The 24,510-nt window shown below is 48.2% G+C and overlaps 1 protein-coding gene across 2 annotated transcripts in view; it reads left to right on the forward strand.

The window, feature by feature from the left end:
* The window catches only part of CCNI (cyclin I), a 61,604-nt gene that overhangs the window by 28,945 nt on the left and 8,149 nt on the right, over window positions 1–24,510 (forward strand). Inside the window, exons 2-3 of one of the 2 annotated variants that reach the window (XM_053404359.1) lie at window positions 1,734–1,890; window positions 17,745–17,879. In XM_053404359.1, coding sequence (XP_053260334.1) covers window positions 1,777–1,890; window positions 17,745–17,879 — 249 coding nt within the window. In that variant the 5' untranslated portion in view covers window positions 1,734–1,776. The remainder of the gene's footprint in view (window positions 1–1,733; window positions 1,891–17,744; window positions 17,880–24,510) is intronic. The other variant, XM_053404360.1, reaches the window with a different exon arrangement.

The following is a 24,510-nucleotide window of genomic DNA, read 5'->3' on the forward strand; positions in this document are numbered from 1 at the left end:
ATGTAAAAGTCCTATTTCAGATGGAACAAGTGTAGAGTAAGGCTGGTGCAATGTTGAGAAACTCCAGGGCTCGCAAAGTGGAATCGGAAACCGTGGCTTGACGTGGGCGTGCAAACCATGGTTTGCGCTACAGATGGTTTCTTGCGATGCCTGAATAGAGAAAAAACACAGTTCACTGTTGCCGTTTCCTCTCCAGACGCCGGCACGTAGTGGAGGAGACAGGAGCAGGAGGGAACGTAGAAACTACCAATGAAACTACACCTGAAAGCAGACACACAGCTTCAAAACTTGATTTGCCAGTTGTCGATTTGGAAGGTTGCACTGATTTTTGGCACAGGGACTGAGCTGGGCCTCTTTCGAAGTCGGGGGCAAAGTCCCTCTTTGCATGTAGGGATTTGAGAGCAGAAACTCCGTTCAGCTGGAGCAAGCCGGTCTCAGAACGCTGGAAAAACAAGCTTCCTCCTTTGAACAGTTTTGCTGCCCTTCTAGAATCCTGCTTTTTTGGCCAGACCTGAAGCTCAACTCTCTCATCTCATGGAATATTCCACATGCTGACATTCGAGGCTGCGTTCCAGCTGGCTGCTCTTAGCAATTTCAGATCGAAAAGGGGGGTGGCGTTTTCAGGGAGGTGTGCCCGGGCTCTTAAATGCACAGAAAAAGTTTCCATGCCAAAGCAGTATAGCGTAGCACTTGTTGCTGACCGGTCTGCAGGTACGAGGCAGAATCGAAATCTGGGCACGGCAGATTGTGTACTTAGGTGTCATAATTTCAGTTGACTGACTTCCACATTTGATGTCGGGACTTTCTACTGACAAATACAGAAAAGCAGACGTGAAAACAAGGCTTGGCCTTCCTTTGGACACGTGTGCAGCAATTTAGAGCTTGCAAGACCCAGAGTCTTGCCGGCCTGGGCTTCCCCATTCATTTCAATGGAAGATCCAGCACTGCCCAGGTATACTCTTGCATTTACTGAATGGTCACATCCTCTGAATTCCCCCCCACTTTACTGCATTTGCTAGCTGTTTTTCTACTTAAAAGCACCTCAATTGACATGCAGTTAATGAATGAAATGTAAATGGTGCATCATTTTTTAAAAACACTATTTTAAAACACAAAACGGAAACGAAACCCCCACCAAAACCTTGGGAAGAGCCATAGATAGCTCAGTGATAGAGCACCTGAATTGCATGCAGAAATTTGGGTTACTGCAATGCATTCCATGTGAGCCAGAAACCAGAGCTTTTGTAAAATGAGCCACCCTGGCTACTTATTGGGGTGCCCAAACTACGTGCACATTGCATCTCTTAAAATAATTCAAGGTTTTGCAGACACCTTACCCAAATAAGTGCCTTCTCCCTATTTGACGACTTTCGTTAGCTGTTCACAACATGCTTACGCAACCAGACCTTCTGTTTTTAGTTCCAAAAATCGGTGTCAATGGTTTTACATTGCCTGGCTCACCTGTTGTGTTTCGTGATAGATTTGATTGATATTCTGACTTGCCTTTTGTTTCTGTATTTGCCTGTATGCCACTTGGTAGAATAAAAGGAGGTATAAAATGCTCAAGTAAACTATTTGCAGATGCAGCTCTCAATAGTTCAAATATTGTTAAAACTGTTGGGAGTCAGAAACCTTTGCCAACTTGCTGCAAGTCATCCAGAAATCTACCAGTAGGACCAGATCAACGATTTTGGCCCACCAGTAACTTTCTGCTATGTTCTTTTTCTTTGCAGGTAGCTGTATCCAGTTGGGTGGCCGGCAGTCCCTCGGGGTACCATGAAGTTTTCAGGACCGCTGGAGAGCCAGAGGTTGAGTCTCCTTCTGGAGACGGCAATCTCTAGGGAAGCTCAGATATGGAAAGTGCACCTGCGCAGAATTCAGCCCAGTCAGGTAAAGTTGAGTGGGTTGATTTGTCGGTTTAGCGCAGGGTTTTCCGAACTGATTGAGTTCACTGACCCCCTTCATGAGCTTGCAAAGTTGTCCTCAACCCCAGTGCAAATTCACAGGCATTGGAAGTGAAATAAAGCCAAGAAATACCTATATATAAGCAACACTTCTTAATCGTCGATCACCATTGCTAGAATTCCTAAAATGTAAAAAATATGGAATATCGTCGTACTGTGAAGTCATCTTATTAAATGCAGAGGTTCCTTGCTGGGAGGGGAGGTGCATTCTGTTTTTTGAGGCTCATAGTTCCTTATTAATTTGTTCACACTACACCTGAAGGAGCGTCTCCACCCTATCGCTCAGCCCTGACACTTGAGATCCACCTCCGAGGGCCTTCTGGTGGTTCCCTCCCTGCGAGAAGTGAGGTTACAGGGAACCAGGCACAGGGCCTTCTCGGTAGTGGGGCCCGCCCAGTGGAACGCCCTCCCATCAGATGTCATGGAAATAAACAACTATCTGACTTTTAGAAGACATCTGAAGGCAGCCCTGTTTAGGGAAGTTTTTAATGTTTGATGTTTTATTATAATTTTAATACAGTCATGCCTTGGAAGCCAAACGGAATACGTTCTGGAATTCCGTTTGACTTCCAAATGTTCGACTTCCAAGGCACGCCTTCTGATTGGCTGCAGGAGCTTCCTGCAGCCAGTCGGAAGACCTGCCAGACATTCGGCTTACAAAAGAACGTTCACAAATTGAGGTGGGACCGTGACATTTAATTCCTCCTCATGAGTAATGCTTTGTTTGGGGAGTGGATGCACAGCGCCTTAAAGAACAGGCTGTGCTGTACAGCCAAAGTTGTTAAAACATTCCTGCAAGGAGCACACATGTGGAACAGCCTAATTGATGTTGACTCCCCATATTTATTGGATTACTAAAATTCACACTTAAGGAGTTGACCGCTGCTGGGCAACATTTTTGGAAAATGCCTTGCGCTCGATTTCTGTGGCTGCCTAAAGGCTCCTGGTATTTTGCAGGACAGATTAAAGCACATAGCTGGAATTTAGGTTTGTGCAATTAAAGTGGATTAGGGCGATCTGGTGCCCTACCGCAATGAATCCACTTTCTACCCTGATACGAGAGTCCACGAAAATGTATCGGGAGGACATGGCTTGCCAAAGGCTCAGTTGACTTAGTAAGATTTCCCCAAAGGCTCAGAAGACACCTGCAACATACATTTAAAATATTCGTCTACTGCTCCAAACAGTCATGGTTTCACCTCAAGAATGCTGGGAACTGTAGTTTGTTCAGGCTGCTTGGGAGTTCTTAGGCTACCTCTGTTCCTCCCCTCTCCCCTGAGCTGCAGTTCCCAGAGTTCTCTGCGAGGAGATGTGGGGTCTCAGCACCCCCAGCAAACTACAGTTCCCAGGATATATATATTTTTGCGGAAAGTCATGACGGTTCAATGTATTTTTAAACGCATAGTGCAGAAGGGGCCAAAATTTGATGGGAGCATCTGGAGGAAGACTTAGGACGAGGCACAATAAGGTCTTGTTGGCAACAGCTGGATCTGTTCATTGCTTTAGGCCTTGTGGAGAAGGGCATCATGATAGATTGTTGTTTAGTCATTTAGTCGTGTCCGACTCCTCATGACCCCATGGACCAGAGCACGCCTGGCACTCCTGTCTTCCACTGCCTCCCGCAGTTTGGTCAAACTCATGCTGGTAGCTTCGAGAACACTGTTCCACCATCTCGTCCTCTGCCATCCCCTTCTCCTTGTGCCCTTCATCTTTCCCAACATCAGAGTCTTCCAGGGAGTCTTCTCTTCTCATGAGGTGGCCAAAGTATTGGAGCCTCAGCTTCAGGATCTGTCCTTCCAGTGAGCACTCAGGGCTGATTTCCTTAAGAATGGAGAGGTTTGATCTTCTTGTAGTCCATGGGACTCTCAAGAGTCTCCTCCAGCACCATAATTCAAAATTCTTCGGCGACCAGCCTTCTTGATGGTCCAGCTCTCACTTCCATATTTCACTACTGGGAAAACCATAGCTTTAACTATATGGACCTTTGTTGGCAAGGTGATGTCTCTGCTTTTTAAGATGCCGTGATAGATTATTCACTATATTAAATCTGTGGTGTGGCTGTGGCCTTGCATAGCTCAGTCCCATAACCACTGCATTGTATAAGCTGTCAGAGATTTGCAATGGGAGAAGCGTGTTTCCATTTGCCCACATGGTATCTATGGCAACCGAGGGATGCTTTCATCTGTGTTCCAGCAGCAGTACATAGGTTTAATTATTATGGTCTTGCATCCCAAGCCATAGGCATTTTGCTGGCATGGGTTCCTCATCAAGCACTTTAAATTGTTGCCGGGACAAATTGTCCCTTTCAAAAATTATGTCGAGCCGGTCATTGTCAAGCCACAGAGCCAAGCTTGTTCGTTCCCACCTTTTGCAGAACAGAATCCTTTGTGGTTTCATATTTGCGTTCAGGTCGATTAGTTTGGGATTGCCGTTGGCTAGCTGTCAGGCATAAAAAAACCCAAACCCATGTGGGTGTGACTAAGGTAAAGGGACCGCTGACCATTAGGTCCAGTCGTGGCTGACTCTGGGGTTGTGGCGCTCATCTCGCTTTATTGGCCAAGGGAGCTGGCGTACAGCTTCCGGGTCATGTGGCCAGCATGACTAAGCCGCTTCTGGCGAATCAGAGCAGCGCACGGAAAGGCCGTTTACCTTCCCGCCGGAGCAGTACCTATTTATCTACTTGCACTTTGATGTGCTTTCGAACTGCTAGGTGGGCAGGAGCAGGGACCGAGCAACGGGAGCTCACCCCGTCGCAGGGATTTGAACCGCCGACCTTCTGATCGGCAAGTCCTAGGCTCTGAGGTTTAACCCACAGCGCCACCCATGTCCCTTAAGGCAACAGGTACTACAGTGTAAAAACCACCTTAGAAACGGTGACAGGTGTACTACCAATATAACCAGCAAAACTAATGCAATAAACCCCTCATCTGAATGCAGCCCTTCAAACCCAGACTCCTGATCACCGACCTTCTGATCAGCGAGTCCTAGGCTCTGTGGTTTAACCCACAGCACCACCCGTGTCCCGGGGGTGTGACTATCTGGCTTCAAAACCATAGAAATGGCCTTGTGAAAGACTCGCACCCATAGGTCTCATGCAAGGTTGGTCCCTCACGTTTTCGTTTAACGTTTAGAATTGGGGTCCATGTGCAGAGATGCGTTTGAGCAGTCGCACTGGTTGTCAATGTGTGCCAAAAGAATTCTGTTTTAGTTAGCTGAGGGTTTGGTGTCAAAGCTAAGATGGGCAGTTGTCTTTTCTTTTTTCTTTAATAAATATATTTTAATTTTTACATAAAATTTCCAAAAAAAGTGTTTATAGCAGATGGGGCTGAGTCGTGTTAAGGGAGCGGCAATGTTCAGTCTCCACCGCCAGGATCTAATGCGGAGGACTTTCTTAGAGCGTCAACTACATGGAGGTGCAAGGATTTGAACTTTGTGCCTGATAGGTGTCTGTTGATTGTAGCTTTCTTTAAAAGAGAGGGGGGGAGACAGAGAAATCTCTATATAAGCATTTTAATGGGACACCAACTTAGGACCTGAAAGTTTCCACTTAAGTAAGTCTGCTTCCTCCTACTCACTAGGTCAACATCTGCGCTTGGAAGCAACTTGCATTTATTTTTAACACCGTGTTTCCACTGGATTATCAGGTTCTTTCCTGCGTTAGCGTTAAGTTGTTTGGCATTGATCCAGACTGGGCTTTTAGAAGCTGAAATTCTGATAAATTGCTTTGAGCCAAATACGTAATGTAAGTTTTTTTTTTTTTAAAGGACAAGTTTTAAAGTGGTTAGGATTTCTGAGTGCTTTTCATGGGGGGCTAGGGGAGGAAACAGTGGGGGCCTGAGGCAAAAAAAATACCAAATATTTCACCACAGAGAAATAGATTTGAGTGTTTGTCAATCCTGGGTTTATTGCAGCGATATAAAATCATTTGTTTCGGAATCGGCACGCATGCAGAATATATCACAAGGGACTCTGGACTTTTCTATTGAAACAAGGTACTTCAGCTTAGTGCTAGATACTGATTTTTTTATTTTCCCAGTCAAAGGTCAACAGTCTCCTAACTAACTAATCTGAAGATACCGTATTTATTAACACTCTCTTAGTTCATTGCACTAGGAAACGGTGTCCTGTTAACACTGTGCTTACTGCTGCAAATGTCCTGATCATTGACAGGGCATTTGCAAGGCTGTGTCTGCTGTAAAAGGGAAATTCTCTGCCCAAGGTGACTTTAAAATTCTGCAATAAAAAAGCTGGCTCCTGGCCTGCGCACTTAAAAGTAGCACACAAATTGCAAAAAGCTTTGCATGTTTTCAGTGGTACCAACTTGAAGGTAATTGTCTTGGGTGGCAATCCTGTACACATAAGACTATAAGATTAGCCCGGTGAATCAGGCTAATGGCCCATTTGGTCATAGAATCATAGAATTGTAGAACTGGAAAGGAATCTCAGCTAAAGCATCCCTGCCAGATGGCCACCCAACCTCTGCTTAAAAACCTCCAAGGAAGGAGAGTCCACCGTCTCCACTGTCAAACAGCTCTTACTGTCAAAAAATTTTTTCCTGATGTTTAGTCAGAATCTCCTTTCTTGTGACTTGAAGCCATAGGTTCTGGTCCTACCCTCCAGAGCAGGAGAAAACAAGCTTGCTCCATCTTCCATGTAACAGCCCTTGAGATATTTGAAGATGACTATCATATCTCCTCTTTTCCAGGCTAAACATACTTAGCTCCTTCAACCGTTCCTCATACGGCCTGGTTTCCAGACCCTTGATCAACTTGGTCGCCCTCTTCTGCACACGTTCTAGCTTGTCAATATGCTTCTTAGATTGTGGCACCTAGAACTGGACCTGTCCTCTAGAGGAGGAGAAAACAAGCTTGCTCCATGTGACAGCCCTGTAGATATTTGAAGATGGTTATCCTATCTCCTCTCAGTCTCCTCTTTTCCATTCCTCATAAGGCTTGGCTCCCCAGACCTTTGATCATATTGATTGCTTTCCTCTGCACGTTTTCCTTCTTGTCAATATGCTTCTGAAATTGTGGCGCCCAGAACTGGGCACAATACTTCAGAAGGATGCCAGCAAAAGTTGTGTTTGGGTTTGAATTCCATTTCCACAGAATTCAGTTTGTGATACTACAAAATGCAGTGTAAGAAGTTCATAAAGCAAGAAAAAGACAAGTGAAAATCAATACAAAATATTTAACGCGATGGATGGGCTACCGCCCATCTTCAAACACAAATCCACAGACACATCGTTCTGGACCACCTGAATGAAACCCATGCACCACAAGTGCAAGCAAATCGTTTCCCCAGAACATACTTCTACAGTGGGACCTCTGGTTGTGGACAGGATCTGTTCTGGAGGTATGGTCGGATCCCCGGGTTTCCGCAACCTGAGGACCACTTCTGTTCATGCGCGCACAGCGAAACCCGGTCAAATACTTCTGGGTTTACCGCTTTCGTGTCCTGAAGTTTACATAACCAGAGGGTTACATAACCGGAGGTACTACTGTATTAGGTATGTGTGGAAAATCCCAAGACCTAAAGGAGAAAGATAGAAAGAGAATTCTAACTGCTTGCCTGGAGGAGACCTTGACTTGCCACTGGCGACCAGGTGTGCGTGTGTTGTATTGTTTTTATTTACAAGCCTGCATTGGACGCTCGGGTTGTGAACGTGATCCGTGCGGGATGCACGTTCGCAACCTGCAGCATTCACAACCCACAGCATTGCATCTGCGCACTCATGGGTTGCAATTTGGCGCTTTTGCACATGCACAAAGCGTGATTTAGCACTTCCGCGCATTCGCGGCCCCCCAAACCCGGAAGTAACCCGTTCCGCTGCTTCCAGGTTTCTGCGGGTCTGTAACCTGAAAAAACGCAACCGGAAGCGTCTGTAACCCGAGGTATGACTGTACTGGAGAATGAATATGGGTGATTGGGAACTAGTTAGCCAGCCAGCTGCCTTCTCCCCTTTGGCATAGCTGTTCTTGAAGAAGCTCTTGCCTTGGCTCAAAGCCCAGGCAGGTTTCCTGTGTCCTGGCATCCGGACAGCGTGCAGGGATTGCCACCAGCATAACACACATACCACGGATTATCCTGGATTTCCGGGCCCCGCTGGTGCAGATCTAAGGAGCCTGGGTGGCAGGAAGGGCCAAGGGTCTCCGAGGCAGCTGTTAAAACTATGACCCCGAGGTGCAGGAGAGTTGCGCCGGGTTCCAACTGTTCATATTTTTAAAAAATGGGGTAGCAATTAACACAGAGGGGGGCTAGTACAGGAAAAAGAAGTGGGGTGCCCAGGCTGCGGAGCAGCTGGTCAGAACATCTCCCTCTCTTGGTCTTAGGTGTGCGTACTTTGGACATGTGTGGAAGCACCTATGGTCTGGAAGCCTGTCTAGATTACTGTACATGGGCCTTGTACATAGGAATGCCTTTGAAAAGTTTTCAGAATCTGCAGCTGAGTCGGGCTGCAACAGTGTCAGCTGACTGGGTGATTTGGGTGGAGGGGGTGCACAATGAGTACGATTGGGGGCTTTTCACCCCAGGGCAATTCTGAAAACCCCCCCTTTTTTTTGCAGCTGCTGAGCCATCTGCTTTAGCGCAAACCCAGCTTTTGCAGAGAGCCAGATGGGGGCACTTGGAAATGCAAAAACGGTTTTGCAAAGTCCCGTTTCTGGATCCGTGCCACCTTTGCTATATGCTCAAGCTCATCCTTTAAGCAGCTTGAAAGCCTTTTAACCTCCCCGCAGCCCAGACTGCACAAACCTGGTTATAGTTATGTAGTCCTATGCAGGGTGAAATTCTGCTGTTCCTCAGGCTGGTGTGGTGGGTGTGTTCATGTTGCCAAAAAACAGGAAATGCATAATAACCCCCTCCAAGAAAAGAGGGGTAGTGTGTATGTGTGTGTGTGTGTGCATATTTATAAATAATTGCTATAATTTAAATAGAAATACAGTGGTGCCTCAGGTTACATACGCTTCAGGTTACAGACTCTGCTAACCCAGAAATAGTGCTTCAGGTTCAGAACTTTGCTTCGGGATAAGAACAGAAATCGTGCTCCGGCAGCGCAGCGGCAGCAGGAGGCCCCATTAGCTAAAGTGGTGCTTCAGGTTAAGAACAGTTTCAGGTTAAGAACAGACCTCCGGAACGAATTAAGTACTTAACCCGAGGTACCACTGTACAATAGATTTCACTGTAGCGGGGAAGGCTGTAGCTTGGGCCATAGATCAGTGGTAGAGCATCTATTCCGCCTGCCTGAAGTCTCAGCTTCAACCTCTAGCACCTCCCAAGTTGGGATGGGAATATCCCCCGCCTGAAACCCTGGAGAGCCACAGTGTCGAGAATGCTAAGCTAAAAGGACCAAATGGTGTGGGTTGGATTAAGGCAGCTGGCCTACGTTCCTGTGTTGACCAAGTGACCTGTGTGGTTCAGCGTTAGAAACCTAATCAGGGAAATGGATGGATGCTCTGTTAGTATTTCATGCCTTCGGTGCAGCAGATGTGATGGGTGTAATTCACACGCCTGTCTGGGAAGAGCGTGGGAACGGAAGACAGCCTTATCTCTTTTGGACTGTACTTTTGCTTTTACTCTGTCCTGTGGTCTCTCGGAGCTGGGGAGAGAGGACGCTATGATACCTTTGTGTGTACATAAATACGTAGTTTAGCTCTACGATGTTTCACGCTTCTTGCGGCGTTATGCTAGAAGATTAGTGTGCATATCTCATTTGATATCTGTCGCTGAAGCGCACTGGAGAAGAAGGGAAATACCTTTTCCAGAGCTGCGCATACCGAAGGACGCTCAGAGTTTGGGGGCTTCAGGGGCACCCCCAGTGCATTTCCCAACATGCTCATGATTGGGTTTTACTTACGGAATTCAATTATAGATATTCACCTGCTTTTCTGCCAAAATCTGTATACCGTACTTTTCCGTGCATTATACCAGGGGGATTTTTTACTACAAAATAAAGAAAAAAATGGGGAGGGGTGTCGTCTTATACTTGGGTGGTGCAGAGGGGGGACGGGCAATTGGTTGCACCTGCAAGCAGGATCTAGTGATTGGGTGGGTGAATGGTGTCTGCTGCAAGGGCTGCTTTGGATTGGCTGCTACTTCGGCAATTAGGCTTGTGTCGCTTGCGATTGTTAGCGTTTGCTAGTTGGGCGAGTGATAGTCAATTTGGCACCCCCCCCCAAAAAAATGCTCAACAACTTTGGGCAGTCCTCTGCAAAAGAAAGAAGCTCAATAACTCTGTGCCATCTCCCCCCCATTTTCTTAAATTTGAGCCCCCCAAAATAGGTCTTATACGTATTATACGTGGGGGCGTCTTATAGACAGACAAGTACGGTACTTGCTAATGGGGTCTGGTAGCAGTCCTTCTACAGTCTCGGAATGCTTTAATACAATTTGGAATATCACAACTATCTAAATTAATGTGATGTAAAAGAAAGACAGGTATAAAAACAGGTGCTATTAAAGAAAAATATAATGAAAAGCAGGCGAACAAACTTCCAGAGAAACAAATTCTGTTTGTGACATTCTGGAATAACAAGTTTCGGGACAGTATTCAACCTTAAACTTCTTTTGCCTTACTGTAATTATGTAGGATGTTTTCTAAGAGCATATATATATATGATTAGGCGTTTTAGTTTTTTTAAATCCTCCTATGGACCCATCTCCCCAAAACAAAATTTAATCCACAGTATCTGCATTTGTTTTGGGTGTGTGTGAGCGAGAGAGACAGGATAGGGCTTGTTTAATTGCACATTTTAATTCTGGCGGTTTATTTTAATGTTTGGATGGATTTTTTATCGTGCATTTTAGTTAGGCTGCGTGTGGGTGGGTGTGCATTTTTCATAATTGGTTTTATACTTGTAAATGGATGCCATCTTGGCCATTGGGCAGCACATCAATCAATTAATTAATCAAATAATCAAATAATAATAGGTGCACAGTTGATGCATGTAATACTCCTGTGATCCACATCCAATGTCTTTTTCAACCTGTGCTCCTCCTCCTCCCTGCTGACATTGCGAGTTCTGCTCCAAGTAGACCCATTTGTAATAAATGGACTTGACTAACTTGTTTTCAGTGGGCTTGCTCTTAAGTCATTTTGGTTTGCGATGGTATTCTGGGGGGCCATGTTCCAGGCACCAGGTTCCTATGGTATTTACCATTTTGAAAGGATCAGTTATTTTAGCCGAGACGTTGAAAAGTTCAGATAAGGAGATACAGGATGCATTGAGGTCTCTTGGGTCCCAGGCAGGAATCGTCCCAAGCCCCAACTGGAGACCCCAGGGATCAAACCTGGAACCTTTTGCTTGCAAAACAAAGACTCTACCACTGAAGTACAGCCGTTTCCCAGAGGATCTGTGTGGATGGTACAGCTGAAAGCAGAGAAGTTGGGACAAAGCCATGTTAACTCTTGCAACTTCCTTGAGGTTCTTTCTTCCTCCCCACTAGACCTGCTCAGGTGTAGCTGATGCCTGGGTGGCGCTGTGGTCTAAACCACTGAGCCTCTTGGGCTTGCCGATCGGAAGGTTGGCTGTTTGAATCCCCGCAACGGGGTGAGCTCCCGTTGCTCTGTCCCAGCTCCTGCCAACCTAGCAGTTCGAAAGCACACCAGTGCGAGTAGATAAAGAGGTACTGCTGCGGCGGGAAGGTAAGCAGCATTTCTGTGCGCTCTGGTTTCCATCACGGTGTCCCGTTGCGCCAGAAGCAGTTTGGTCATGCTGGCTGCATGACCCGGAAAGCTGTCTGTGGACAAATGCCGGCTCCCTCGGCCTGAAAAGCGAGATGAGCGCTGCAACCCGATAGTCACCTTTGACTAGACTGAACTGTCCAGGGGTCCTTTACCTTTTTACCTTTGTTGTTGTTGTTTAGTTGTTTAGTCGTGTCCGACTCTTCATGACCCCATGGACCAGAGCACGCCAGGCTTCCACTGCCTCTCGCAGTTTGGTCAAACTCATGCTGGTAGCTTCGAGAACACTGTCCAACCATCTCGTCCTCTGTTGTCCCCTTCTCCTTGTGCCCTCCATCTTTCCCAATATCAGGGTCTTTTCCAGGGAGTCTTCTCTTCTCATGAGGTGGCCAAAGTATTGGAGCCTCAGCTTCAGGATCTGTCCTTCCAGTGAGCACTCAGGGCTGATTTCCTTCAGAATGGATCGGTTTGATCTTCTTGCAGTCCATGGGACTCTCTCAAGAGTCTCCTCCAGCACTATATATATATATTACCTTTACCTGCAGTTAACCTTTCCTGTGTTGAAAGGTCACCATTTCCCCTTCCTATACTAGCTCATTTATCCCCTCCTCTGACCAGGCAGGAGATCTCCCCAAACATGTGGCCGAACCAACATTGGCATCTCAAATGTTGACCTTCGTGAAACCTGCCTCCATGTTTATGTGGATGGCGTCTGCTCCAAAAACCAGTACTTCTAAGGACAGGGTGTGCTGACCATTGTTCACTAGCAGAAACCATGCGATTCTCTTAACATTATCTCATGGTTTGTGGGGGGTATGCAGTTGACATTACACTCTGTCCTAAGCACCTAGTTTGGACCAGGCTGTAAACTGACTTGGAGGTTGCTTTGCAGGGGTGACATGCTGTGTTCTTTAATCGTTCATTTCCTTGCCTCCATTCATGAGCCAAGGGCAGTGCAGCACACCCTGTTTAGGTCACAGTCCCTGGCTGAAAGCAGTCAATACAAGAATCCACAGAGTTCTGCCTCGTATCCAGTGCCGCTGTTCTGTTGGGGCAGAAAACTTGTGCAACTCTGGGTTGTTAAACCACTCTGGGAATTGCTCTTTTTATTATTATGTTTATGTATTGATAATTCGAAGATGTACAGAAATACATACCCATTACAAAGCATCTTTTTTTATAACATACGGAGATAAAACAGCTACTTAATCTTAAAAAAAGGAACAAAGTCAGAAGGAAGAAAATAGAAGAAAAGGAGAAATCTAAGGAAGGAGAAAGCCAGAGAAAAGAAAGAAAGGAAAAACTAAAGAAACAGTAAAATAAAAGGACTCTCTGCAGCTACATATGCTACTCCTTCTTTAAGATCCAGCCATTCTATCTTCTATAAACCAGTATTTTTTCCAATCTTCAAATCCAGATATTACAAGTCCTTTTTTCCCTTTCACGCAAAAAGTCCATAAGGAATTTCAAAACCTTAACAAATGATTTCTATCTAATTGAACATGTCAGCTTAGCCATCTCAGCCAAGACCAGTAATTTTATCAGCCGTTCTTCCATAGGGGTAATGCCGTGTCTTTCAATCTTTGTGCATGTAGACGTGAATCTTATATTGGAGTAGTCTTCCACAGTCCTGGGAACTGTAGTTCTGTGTGGGGGACACGTAGCAAACCACAGCTCCCCAGGTTCTTTGGGGGAGAAACGTGGGGTGTTTTAAATTAGCTGTCAGGGAACTGCCATCGGAGAAACAGGAGGTGAAAGGGCTCACAGAGGATGAGAGAGACTTATCAGCTGAGGAGGGGACCAGCAGGGGGAGAGGAGGAGTTCCAAGGGAAAGTGAGTCGGAGGGAGGGCTCAGAGACACTTCAAGCGAGAACAGTGGGGGGGGTTTCAGGACCTCCTATAGGGACACCCACTCCTCGCCGGAAACTGTCACGCCGAGAGTCCAGAAGACGCGTTTCCGTTAAGGAACTCTTATGCTGGAAGAAGTTCCGTAAACGCCCACTGTCCGATTCTACGAGCGACTGATGGAGCCATGCTTAAGGAGCTCCGTCACAGACAGAGGTTTGTGGACTTAGCCAAACTCTGAGGGACTAGGATTTTACGCACAAGCAGCTCACCATCCCATCACATTAGCATTGTAGTGCATTAGATGCATAGTGCCGAATCCTGCTCCCTAAAACCATGGAGCCCCTACAGTGGCTGCTTCCTTCTCCGGCCCTACCAAGATCTCTTTGTCACAGACAGTTAAGTAAAGCACATTTGACACTCATCTGGCCGCTCCAGCTAACACTCTGGCTCTGCAGGTTCCTTAGAAATCACCTGAAGGGGCAGGACTTTTCCACAGATGCCAGGCCGCTGAATGCAAATATTCCAGAAGGCCAAGTCTTTGGGCACAAACAGAACCAGGACCATGTTCGCAGTGGGAGCAGCTTGCATTCATAGGCTTGAAACTCCGCTCCTCCCGCAGCGCTGTGTAATTTCAGGAAGCGTGGGTGTAAACGGTGTAAAGGACTCAAATTTTCCACTCCCCGCGTTGTCGCAAACCCTGAGAGTCTCCTCCGCCCTGACCGTAACTTTCCAGTGAGACATTTTGGTGGTTCTTCAGCTAGAGGACAACTTCTCCCGAAGCACCTAGTCCTTCCTTCCAAGTCAAGAGTTCAGGCAGGACAGCTGCCCTACCAAGCGCTGCAGCCTGGTTCCTGTAGAACTACAACTCCTGTTTGGACTACAACTCCCCCCCTTGGTGTGCCCAGTGGGCCTGTCTTTCCATACCTCTTGTTATGTTTGCTTCATGATACGTTTTTTCAGGTTGCGTTCCACGGTGACCTGGAAGTACCGGAAAGGTTTACTTCCGGGTTTCGCCACTTGCGCATGCGCAGCCACACGAAATGACGTTGCGTGCATGTGCAGGAACGGCGAATCGTGACCCGCGCGTGCACAGATACGGGTTGCGTTCTTTCAGATTGTGAACGGGGCTCCGGAACGGATCCTGTTCGCAACCAGAGGTACCACTGTACTGGCCCCCTTCCTTCTTGTCAAGGAGGTCATGCCCCCCCATTATTTTCCTTCTCCCTCTGGACCCGATTTATACAACCAGGCAGAAGGAAGGCACAGAGCAGGGGGCTGTACCCCTTTGCTCTTGTCATGGCTTGCATGCCGACTGCCCTGCGTGGGCCCCAGTTCAAAGTGCTGGTTTTGAACTATAAAGCCTTAAATAGCTTAGGACCACAATACTTCCCACCTCTCCCCATAGGAACCAACTCTGCGATCATCATCTGAGGCCCTTTTTCGTGTGGTGCTTCCATGTGAAGCCCAGAGGGTGGCAACACGAGAAAGGGCCTTTTCTGTGGTGGCTCCCCATTTGTGGAATGCTCTCCCCAGGGGGGCCGTCCTGGCGCCTTCATCATACACCTTTAGGTGTTTTCATTTTGCCTTTCTCTATTGTGAACCGCCCTGTGATCTTCGTACGAAGGGCGGGTATACAGATTTAACAAATTAAACAATCAAATAAATACCCACCTAAATGGAGGACGCGGGTGGCGCTGTGGGTTAAACCACAGAGCCTAGGACTTGCCGATCAGAAGGTCGGCGGTTCAAATCCCCGCGACGGGGTGAGCTCCTATTGCTCGGTCCCAGCTCCTGCCAACCTAGCAGTTCGAAAGCACGTCAAAGTGCAAGTAGATAAATAGGAACCGCTCTAGTGGGAAGGTAAACAGTGTTTCCGTGTGCTGCTCTGGTTTGCCAGAAGCGGCTTTGTCATGCTGGCCACATGACCCGGAAGCTGTACGCCGGCTCCCTTGGCCAATAAAGTGAGATGAGTGCCACAACCTCAGAGTCGGTCATGACCGGACCTAATGGTCAGGGGTCCCTTTACCTTTATCCTAAATGGGCGGTTGAGGTAGTGACTTGTTTAAGGCAAGTCATAACGCGGTGACTTGCAGCAGGGTTTACGAGTGGTGGCTGTTGTGGGTAATAACATAGTGGTAGCGCTAAGGCATAATAATAATTTCAGGGCCAAGCAGTCATGCAGTTACAGCGGCAGGTTCCCCTTTTGCAATTCAGGAAGGTGTTTTAAAGGTAAAGGGACCCCTGACCATTAGGTCCAGTCGTGGCCGACTCTGGGGTTGTGGCACTCATCTTGCTTTATTGGCTGAGGGAGCCGGCGTACAGCTTCCGGGTCATGTGGCCAGCATGACTAAGCCGCTTCTGGCGAACCAGAGCAGCGCACGGAAACGCCGTTTACCTTCCCGCCAGCGCGGTACCTATTTATCTACTTGCACTTTGACGTCCTTTCGAACTGCTAGGTTGGCAGGAGCAGGGACTGAGCAACGGTAGCTCACCCCGTCGTGGGGATCCAAACTGCTGACCTTCTGATCGGCAAGCCCTAGGCTCTGTGCTTTAACCCACAGCACCACCCGCATCCCTGGAAGGTATTTTAGAAACCAGCTAAGGAAGAATATAACTGGTGCATCAGGTTTGGGGTCCGTCGTAATGGAGGTGGAAACCTGAGCTGTCTCAGAGGTGGCTGCGGAATTGGGAATCTCTCCAAAGGGCATCGCACTCTGGGACAAGGAGTTCTCAAGAGCTATGCCAAGGAATTACTTTCGTAGCAATAGCAGTTGTTCTTTCAAAGAAAAGCCCAGCCATATAAATTACCTGCTGCTTAACTGCAGTTTCCTTGGGACACCCGAAGCTGATCCAAGCTCTCGTTTCCCCCTCCTTTCTTCTGTTGACGCAGCCAGATCTTTTCTCGGTCCCGGCTCAGAAGGGAAGCTCCTCCGGTTACCCCAGATAAATAGCAATAATGGAAGCTTTTTGGACCAAAATTAATGCAAGCCGGAGGTCACGGCCTTGCCATCAGATGAGATTTATGGAAAAGCTGGCTGGCTGCTCTGTCCCTCTGCGGGTTTTCATGGGAGCACTGTTTCTTTTTTTTTACAAAAAACCTGTAAATAATATCTGAAATGCATTTTCTCAAGATTGCACATCTCCTGTCTTTAATGAACTTAACATGAAAACAAGTGTCAGCAAGCCTAAACAGATATATAATTTCGTTATCTTTCTTAGTTTCAAAAGGCTTGCTGATTTTTTCCGTGTTTCACTGATAATTATCTTATATAGCCTTGTTTCTTTAAAACAAGCTTTTTAACTGTGTTTTATAGATAATTTTATTAAAGCACACTGCTTAGAGAGTTCCATGACTTAGTGGGCTGTAAATCTTTCGAAATGAAATGAATAAATGGTGTTTTGATTTCAGGGACGCTCCAACCAAATACTTTGTGAAAGTTCTTTCTTTCTTTCTTTCTTTCTTTCTTTCTTTCTTTCTTTCTTTCTTCTATCTATCATCTATCTATCTATCTATCTATCTATCTATCTATCTATCATCTCGTCGATAAAACTTTTGCATCCTTCCGCCCCCGCCTGCTCCAATTTGGACCACATGGGTGACTAATGACAAGAATAAACAAAAGGGCCATGCAAGAGTTAAAACAAAAGTCACAAAAAGTGCAATAAGAACCTACTAGCAATCAAACTGCACCCAGAAAATAATATTTCCTGGGCAAATGAAAAGTTCTTGGGCCTCCTCCTAAACATTCCTGCGGTGGGGAGAAGACCAGATTCCGCTGGAGCAGGGAGCTTCCATAGGTGAGCTGGTGCCATTGAGAACTCCCTTCCAAAGCAGTTTAAGTCCCTTGATTTTGGAGGGGGGAATTGGGCAGGAGTATCGCTCCCTCCTCCAGCGGTGTTTGAAAGAGTCAGGCGCCAGTATTTTGACTTGTAAAAGCAGCACTTGAAGTGGTGTGGAGTTCAGCTCTGTCACCCTCCACAATTTGAGGCCCTGTCTAGTTTCGAACCCTTAACCTTCCAGGGATATAATAGACAACATCTGAAAGTCTTGTGAGAATCTCCACATGAATTGTTTGCAGTTTTTTCCATTCTGTGCTGGAGTTCTGTAATGTCTGAAGTTGCCTCTTGGGCAGCCTTCATATTCTGTTATGATGGGTTTTCCCCCCCATCTTCTTTGTACGTGTTCTGGGAGCTATTTGATGTTCTCACTGGTGTTTTGTGTTGTCTTCCCCCCTCTTTGCTCTCTTCAGGATGCGGGCATTTCTCCAACCCAGCGGGACGAAGTGGTTCAGTGGATGGTCAAACTCAAGTTCCAGTTCCATCTTTACCCAGAAACGTTGGCCCTGGCTGTCAGTCTCTTGGACAGGTTTTTAGCTGCTGTGAAGGTAAATATTTGACCATCGGGATCTTGGGAACGATCTGTTCGACCTAACCCGGCCGTTTTCAAAAAGCAATTTTGTTTTTTTCTTCTTCCATCTCCCGGACTTGGCCCCCGTGAGATCTTTTCATGCCGCAGTTTTCCTTCTGCTCAAAGATCAAATCCTTGATCTCCATGCCCTCAGCCCTGTCTCTTATGTTGGCAAGCTGAAGCAAAAAAGAAAAATAACCAGTTTGTGTGTAAAGCAGCTGTGATGGGATGGTGAGCTGCTTGTGCGTAAAATCCTAGTCCCTCAGAGTTTGGCTAAGTCCACAAACCTCTGTCTGTGACTGAGCTGCTTAAGCATGGCTCCATCAGTCACTCGTTGAATCGGACAGTGGGCGTTTACGGAACTTCTTCCAGCATAAAAGCTCCTTAACGGAAACGCGTCTTCTGGACTCTCGGCGTGACAGTTTCCGGCGAGGAGTGGGTGTCCCTACAGGAGGTCCTGAAACCTCCCCACTGTTCTCGCTTGAAGTGTCTCTGAGCCCTCCCTCCGACTCACTTTCCCTTGGAACTCCACTTCTCCCCCTGCTGGTTCCCTCCCCAGCTGAATGGTCTCTCTCACCCTCCGTGAGCCCTTTCACCTCCTGCGTCTCAGATGGCAGTTCCCTGACATCCACCTCCCCTCCAGGGCCCCCTTCACCCCCTTCCCTCCCCTCCTCTGCGGGAGGCGAGGGAGCAAAACCCCTGAAGGAACCTCCCTCATCTTCCGAAGTTTCGAACACTTCCCTCCACCTGTTGCTGTTTCCGGTTTTCAAGTACTCCTCCTCATCGGAGTCTGTTCCTTCTTCCAACTCCGATTCCCTGAATCCTTCCAGTTCCTCCTCATCGTCGGTGGTGCCAAAGTACTCCCTCCGGAACCTCGCTACTGGCTGAGGTTTCCTGGGGAACCTTTGGTGGAACGTTTCGATCAAGATCTCGTCACGGACCTCCTCTGCCGTCACCCAGGTGTTTTCCGACTCCGGTTCCCCTTCCCACGCGACCAAATACTCCACCTGATTACCCTTCCACCTGGAGTCGATGATTTCCGCCACATGGTTGCTGCTTTCCCTTTCTTCTATGGCTGGCCCCCGTGTGGATACCCCTTCACCTTCCCCCCTATATGGTGACAGTAATGACCTGTGGAATACTGGGTGCAGTTTCATGTGGTTCGGTAACCGGAGTCTGAAAGCCACTGGGTTGACCTGTTGGATGACCTCAAATGGTCCCAATCTTTTGGGTCTCAATTTCTTGCAACCCCCCTTGAACGGCAACCCTTGGGTTGATAGCCAGACCTGACTCCCCACCCTAATGGTTTCACCTTCCCTTCTGCTCTTGTCTGCCTGCCTCTTATATTCTTCTTTGGCCCTTTCTAAGTTGAGTTGGAGTTGACGATGGATCGCTTCCATTTCTTCTACAAAATGTTCGGCGGCCGGGACACTCCATCTCTCCCCTCCTCCCCCTGGAAACGCCCTGGGGTGGCACCCATAATTAGCCAAAAAGGGGCTCATCCCGGTGGACACATTCTCTGCATTATTGTAAGCAAATTCCGCTAGCGCCAACTTTTCGACCCAATCGTTCTCTCTGTCATTGACATAACACCTCAGGTATTGTTGGAGGATACCGTTTGCCCTCTCCGCCTGCCCATTGGTCTCAGGGTGCCTGGCAGTCGAAAAGTTGACCTCTACGTGCAACAAGCTCATAAGTTTCCTCCAGAACCTGGACGTGAACTGTTTCCCTCTGTCGGAGACCACCCTCAAGGGGGCGCCATGCAGCCTAAAAATATGTTCTACAAACAATTTCGCTGTCTCTTCCGCCGTGACTGCATGTGAGCAAGCTACAAAGTGACCCATCTTAGTTAACAGGTCTACTACGACTAGTATGGCGGTTTTCCCCTGGGATTTAGGCAGATCAGTCATAAAATCTATCGATACCGCCTCCCACGGTCGTTCTGGTGTGGGTAACGGTTCTAATAACCCCGCTGGCGCCCGCCTTTCTCCTTTGGCTCTCTGGCATTGGTCACACCTTCTCACATACTCCCGTACATCCTCCCTCACCTTGGGCCACCAAAACTCCCTGGTCACCAACCACATAGTCTTGTGTTGCCCAAAATGCCCCGCTGTGGGGTTGTCGTGCAGCTGTTTGAGTACTCTCCCCCTCAATTCCCCTTCGGGTATATATAGTGCCCCTTTGTAATACAATGCCCCGTTTCTTTCTTCAAAACCTCCGGGGTCTTCTCCCTCTCTCCTTAAACCTCTGAGCTTATCCTGGGCGTATTCATCATTTACCGTTCCCTCTACCAGTTCTCTTTGCCCCAACCAGGCCGCCCCACACACCCAGTGGTCCTCTGGGATAATATGTCTCTCTTCAGGCGCTCCCTCCCCCTCCAAATATTCAGGTTTGCGTGAGAGAGCGTCCGCTCTGATGTTTTCTGGACCTGGCACATAGCAGATTTCAAAATGGAATTTGGAGAACTCCTGGGCCCACCTCACTTGTCGTTGGTTGAGCACTCGTGCCGTTCTCCAATACTCCAAATTCTTGTGGTCCGTACACACTTGCACCTTATGCTGTGCGCCAATTAGTAAATGTCTCCATCTCCGGAACGCTTCGTGAATGGCGAGTAGTTCTCGGTCATATACCGTGTAGTTCCTCTCGGATTTGTTCAGCTTACGCGAAAAGAAGGCACACGGTCTCCATTCCGACTTATTGCTCCCTGGCTGAAGCAGCACCGCCCCCACCGCCCGGTCTGAGGCATCAGTTTCCACTCTCATTGGTTTTTGTAAATCCACATGCAGGAGCTGTTCTTCCGAAGCGAATGCCCTTTTCAATTCCTCAAATGCTTGCTCCGCCTCCGCCGTCCAAACGAATTTCTTCTTGCTGCTTAGACAGTCCGTGATGGGAGCCGTTAAGTGGGCAAAGTTCTTGATGAATTTACGGTAAAAGTTCCCGAACCCTAAGAACCTTTGCACATCCTTTTTCGTTTTCGGTGTCTTCCATTCCAGCACCGCCTGGACCTTGCCTGGATCCATGGCTAATCCCTTGTCTGATAAGCGGTACCCCAGGAATTCCACCTCCTTGGTGTGAAACTGACACTTCTCCAATTTCACCCACAACTGGTTTGCTTGCAGCTGGCTCAGCACTTCCCTGACATCCTTTACATGCTGCTCCTCATTCTCTGAATATATCAGCACGTCATCGAGGAAGGCCACACAATTCTTGTAGAGCAAAGGTCCCAGGACATGGTTCATGAGCGATTGAAAACAGGCGGAGCCTGATTGCAATCCGAATGGCATAACTAAATATTCAAAAGCCCCCAAAGGGGTGAACATGGTGGTTTTCCATTCATCCCCTTTCCTTATTCGTATCAGGTTGTATGCCCCTCTCAGGTCCAGTTTCGTGAATATCTTTCCCTTCCTCACCCTGGTCAAAATGTCATCAATCCTGGGCATGGGGAAAGTCACTGGTTCTGACACGGCATTTAGCCTCCGGTAGTCCACTACAAGCCTGGGTTTATCCGTGTTTTTTTTGTCCACAAAAAACACTGGGCTCCCCCCCACCGCTCTGGACTCTCTGATGAAGCCTCTCTTCAGGTTTTTATCAATAAACTCCCTTAACTCCTGCATTTCCCTGTCTGACATGGCGTACAGCTTGCCCACGGGGAGCTGGGCCCCAGGGACCAGGTTAATTTGGCAGTCAAAGTCTCTATGCGGTGGTAGTTTATCTGCTTCCCTTTCGCTGAAGACCTTGCTCAGGTCAGCGTATTGTTTGGGCACCTTCCCTTTGTCCGCCACTTCCGTCCCTGCTAGAAAGGCCTTTGCCCCTTCTGGCACCTTTCCTTCTCTGCAGTGTTCCAGTCAATGTGCTGACCCAAAGGAGACCACTCTCTGATGCCAGCCCACTAGCGGGTCATGCAACGCTAGCCAGCTCATTCCCAAAATGACGGGAGCCCCTCCCAGGGTGGCCACATTGAACGCTATCCTTTCAGTGTGCCTGGCCACCCTCATAACCATTGGGACGGTCTGTAGGCTAACTTCTCCCAACAGCTCCCTCCCATCGATCGTGGTCACCTGCAGGGGGTTGCTTAAAGGGAGTGTCTGTATCTGGTGTTCAGCTGCAAACTCCTTACTCATAAAATTACAGGAGCTGCCTGAGTCCAACAGCGCCTTTGTCTTTAGTGGGTATCCGTTTGCCAGCTCTAGCAACACCTCTATTACTAGGGCTGGTCTTGGAGGTTCCGGAGTGGGCACTTTTACTGCTCCTTGGCCTGGCTGCAGTGCCCTGACGGTGGCAGCCAGGCGTTGGCTTTTACTGGCTCCTGGACTCCCTCCTCCTTCCCCCCAACAGCTCCCGCCATCCCTTGCCATTCCTTTCTTTGCGGGCAGACTCTGGCAAAGTGACCTGGCTGCTGGCAGAGATAACATTTCTTGGCGCTCTTTCCCTCCTTCTTCCTCCCTTCACTGGGATTTGAAACTGCGCGCGCGCTGTTCCAACTTCCATCGGCTCTCCTGGCGGGAAACTTGGCTCTGGAATCTCTGGAATGCGGAAATCCCTCCAACGCTCTCCTTTCCCCTCCCGCTTCTCCAAGGCTCTTGCCTCCTGGCGCGCTCCAATGGTCAGCGCTGATTTGGTCAGCTGGTCCATAGACTCCGCCCTGGGCGCCCGGGAAAGTTCGTCTTTCACCTCCGAAGAAAGCCCCTCTTCAAAGAGCATGTGAATGGGTTCCGCCGATAGGTCCCACCCCAATTTATGTATCAACATTGTAAACTCAGTCCAGTACTCACGAACCGATCGGCTACCCTGTTTGCAAGCCATCAATTGTCTGCGCACCAGTCCCTGTTCAATCTCGCTGGAAAACATCAAATCCATGGCGCGAAAAAACTTCCTTGTGTCCTTCAGCATTTCACTATTCCCTGCCATCAGGGGTCTAACCCAGTCTCTCGCCCCCCCTTCGAGATGGCCAATCACAAACGCCACTCGCGATGCCTCGTCGGGAAAGTCGTTAAACTGCAGTTCGAGAGCATACTGCATCTCTGTCCTAAAGGCTTGGTAGTTCCTGGGGTCCCCCCCAAACTTCTGCACCAATCCTGGCATCTTTCTTGCTAGTGTAGCGCCTTTTGCCTTTTCTGCATCCTGCGCCCTCCTTTCCTCTAGCCTCGCCGTTTGCAGTGCTAGCTGGACTTCCAACACCCTGTACCTTTCTTCCAGGCTTGGACCCTCTCCAGCTCCTCCTGCTCCCCCGGCTCCGGCTGGGTTGCTCATGATGCCTCTCTGCACAAGCTGCTTTCAGGGACTGTCCGATTGCTGTGATGGGATGGTGAGCTGCTTGTGCGTAAAATCCTAGTCCCTCAGAGTTTGGCTAAGTCCACAAACCTCTGTCTGTGACGGAGCTGCTTAAGCATGGCTCCATCAGTCACTCGTTGAATCGGACAGTGGGCGTTTACGGAACTTCTTCCAGCATAAAAGCTCCTTAACGGAAACGCGTCTTCTGGACTCTCGGCGTGACAGTTTCCGGCGAGGAGTGGGTGTCCCTACAGGAGGTCCTGAAACCTCCCCACTGTTCTCGCTTGAAGTGTCTCTGAGCCCTCCCTCCGACTCACTTTCCCTTGGAACTCCACTTCTCCCCCTGCTGGTTCCCTCCCCAGCTGAATGGTCTCTTTCACCCTCCGTGAGCCCTTTCACCTCCTGCGTCTCAGATGGCAGTTCCCTGACAGCAGCCTTTCTCAACCTTGGGTCCCCGGATGTTTTTGGCCTACAACTCCCCTCATCCCTGACCACTGGTCCTGTGAGCTAGGGATCATGGGAGAGGTCAGAAACATCTGGCGACCCAAGGTTGAGAACCACTGGAAGGAAGAAGTTTATTTGTTTTATTTAAAGCATTTATCAGCCAGGCCTTTTTTATGTCTGCAACATAAAACCAATAAACATTACCAGCTATCACAGAGTTAGACCTGCGGTGGGCAACACCTGTCCTAACTAGGAACATAGAATTGTAGATTTGGCCGGGACCCCAAGGATAATCTAATCCAACCGCTTATAATGCAGGGATCTCAGCTGAAGCATCCATGACAGATGGCCACCCAACCTCTGCTTAAAAACCTCCAAGGAAGGAGAGTCCACCATCTCCCGAGGGAGACTGTTCCACTGTCCAACAGCTCTTACAGTCAGAAAGTTCTTCCTGGTGTTTAGTCCGAATCTCCTTTCTTGTAAATTGAAGCCATTGGTTCGAGTCCTACCCTCCAGAGTAGGAGAAAGCAGGCTTGCCCCATCTTCCATGTGACAGCCCTTTAGATATTTGAAGATAGTTATCCTATCTCCTCTCACTCTCCTCTTTTCCAGGCTAAACATGCCCAGATCCCTCAACCGTTCCTCATAAGGCTTGGTTCCCAGACCCTTGATCATCTTGGTCGCCCTCCTCTGCACACGTTCTATCTTGTCAATATCCTTCTTAGATTGTGGCACCTAGAACTGGACCTGCCCTCCGGAGCAGGAGAAAACAAGCTTTACGTCTTCCATGTGACAGCCCTTGAGATATTTAAAGATGGCTATCCTATCTCCTCTCGGTCTCCTGTTTTCCAGGCTATCCCTCAACTGTTCCTTTACCAACTGCACTGGCTCCT

The sequence above is a fragment of the Podarcis raffonei genome, chromosome 9 (genome assembly GCF_027172205.1).
Source record: "Podarcis raffonei isolate rPodRaf1 chromosome 9, rPodRaf1.pri, whole genome shotgun sequence".
Lineage (NCBI taxonomy): Eukaryota > Metazoa > Chordata > Lepidosauria > Squamata > Lacertidae > Podarcis > Podarcis raffonei.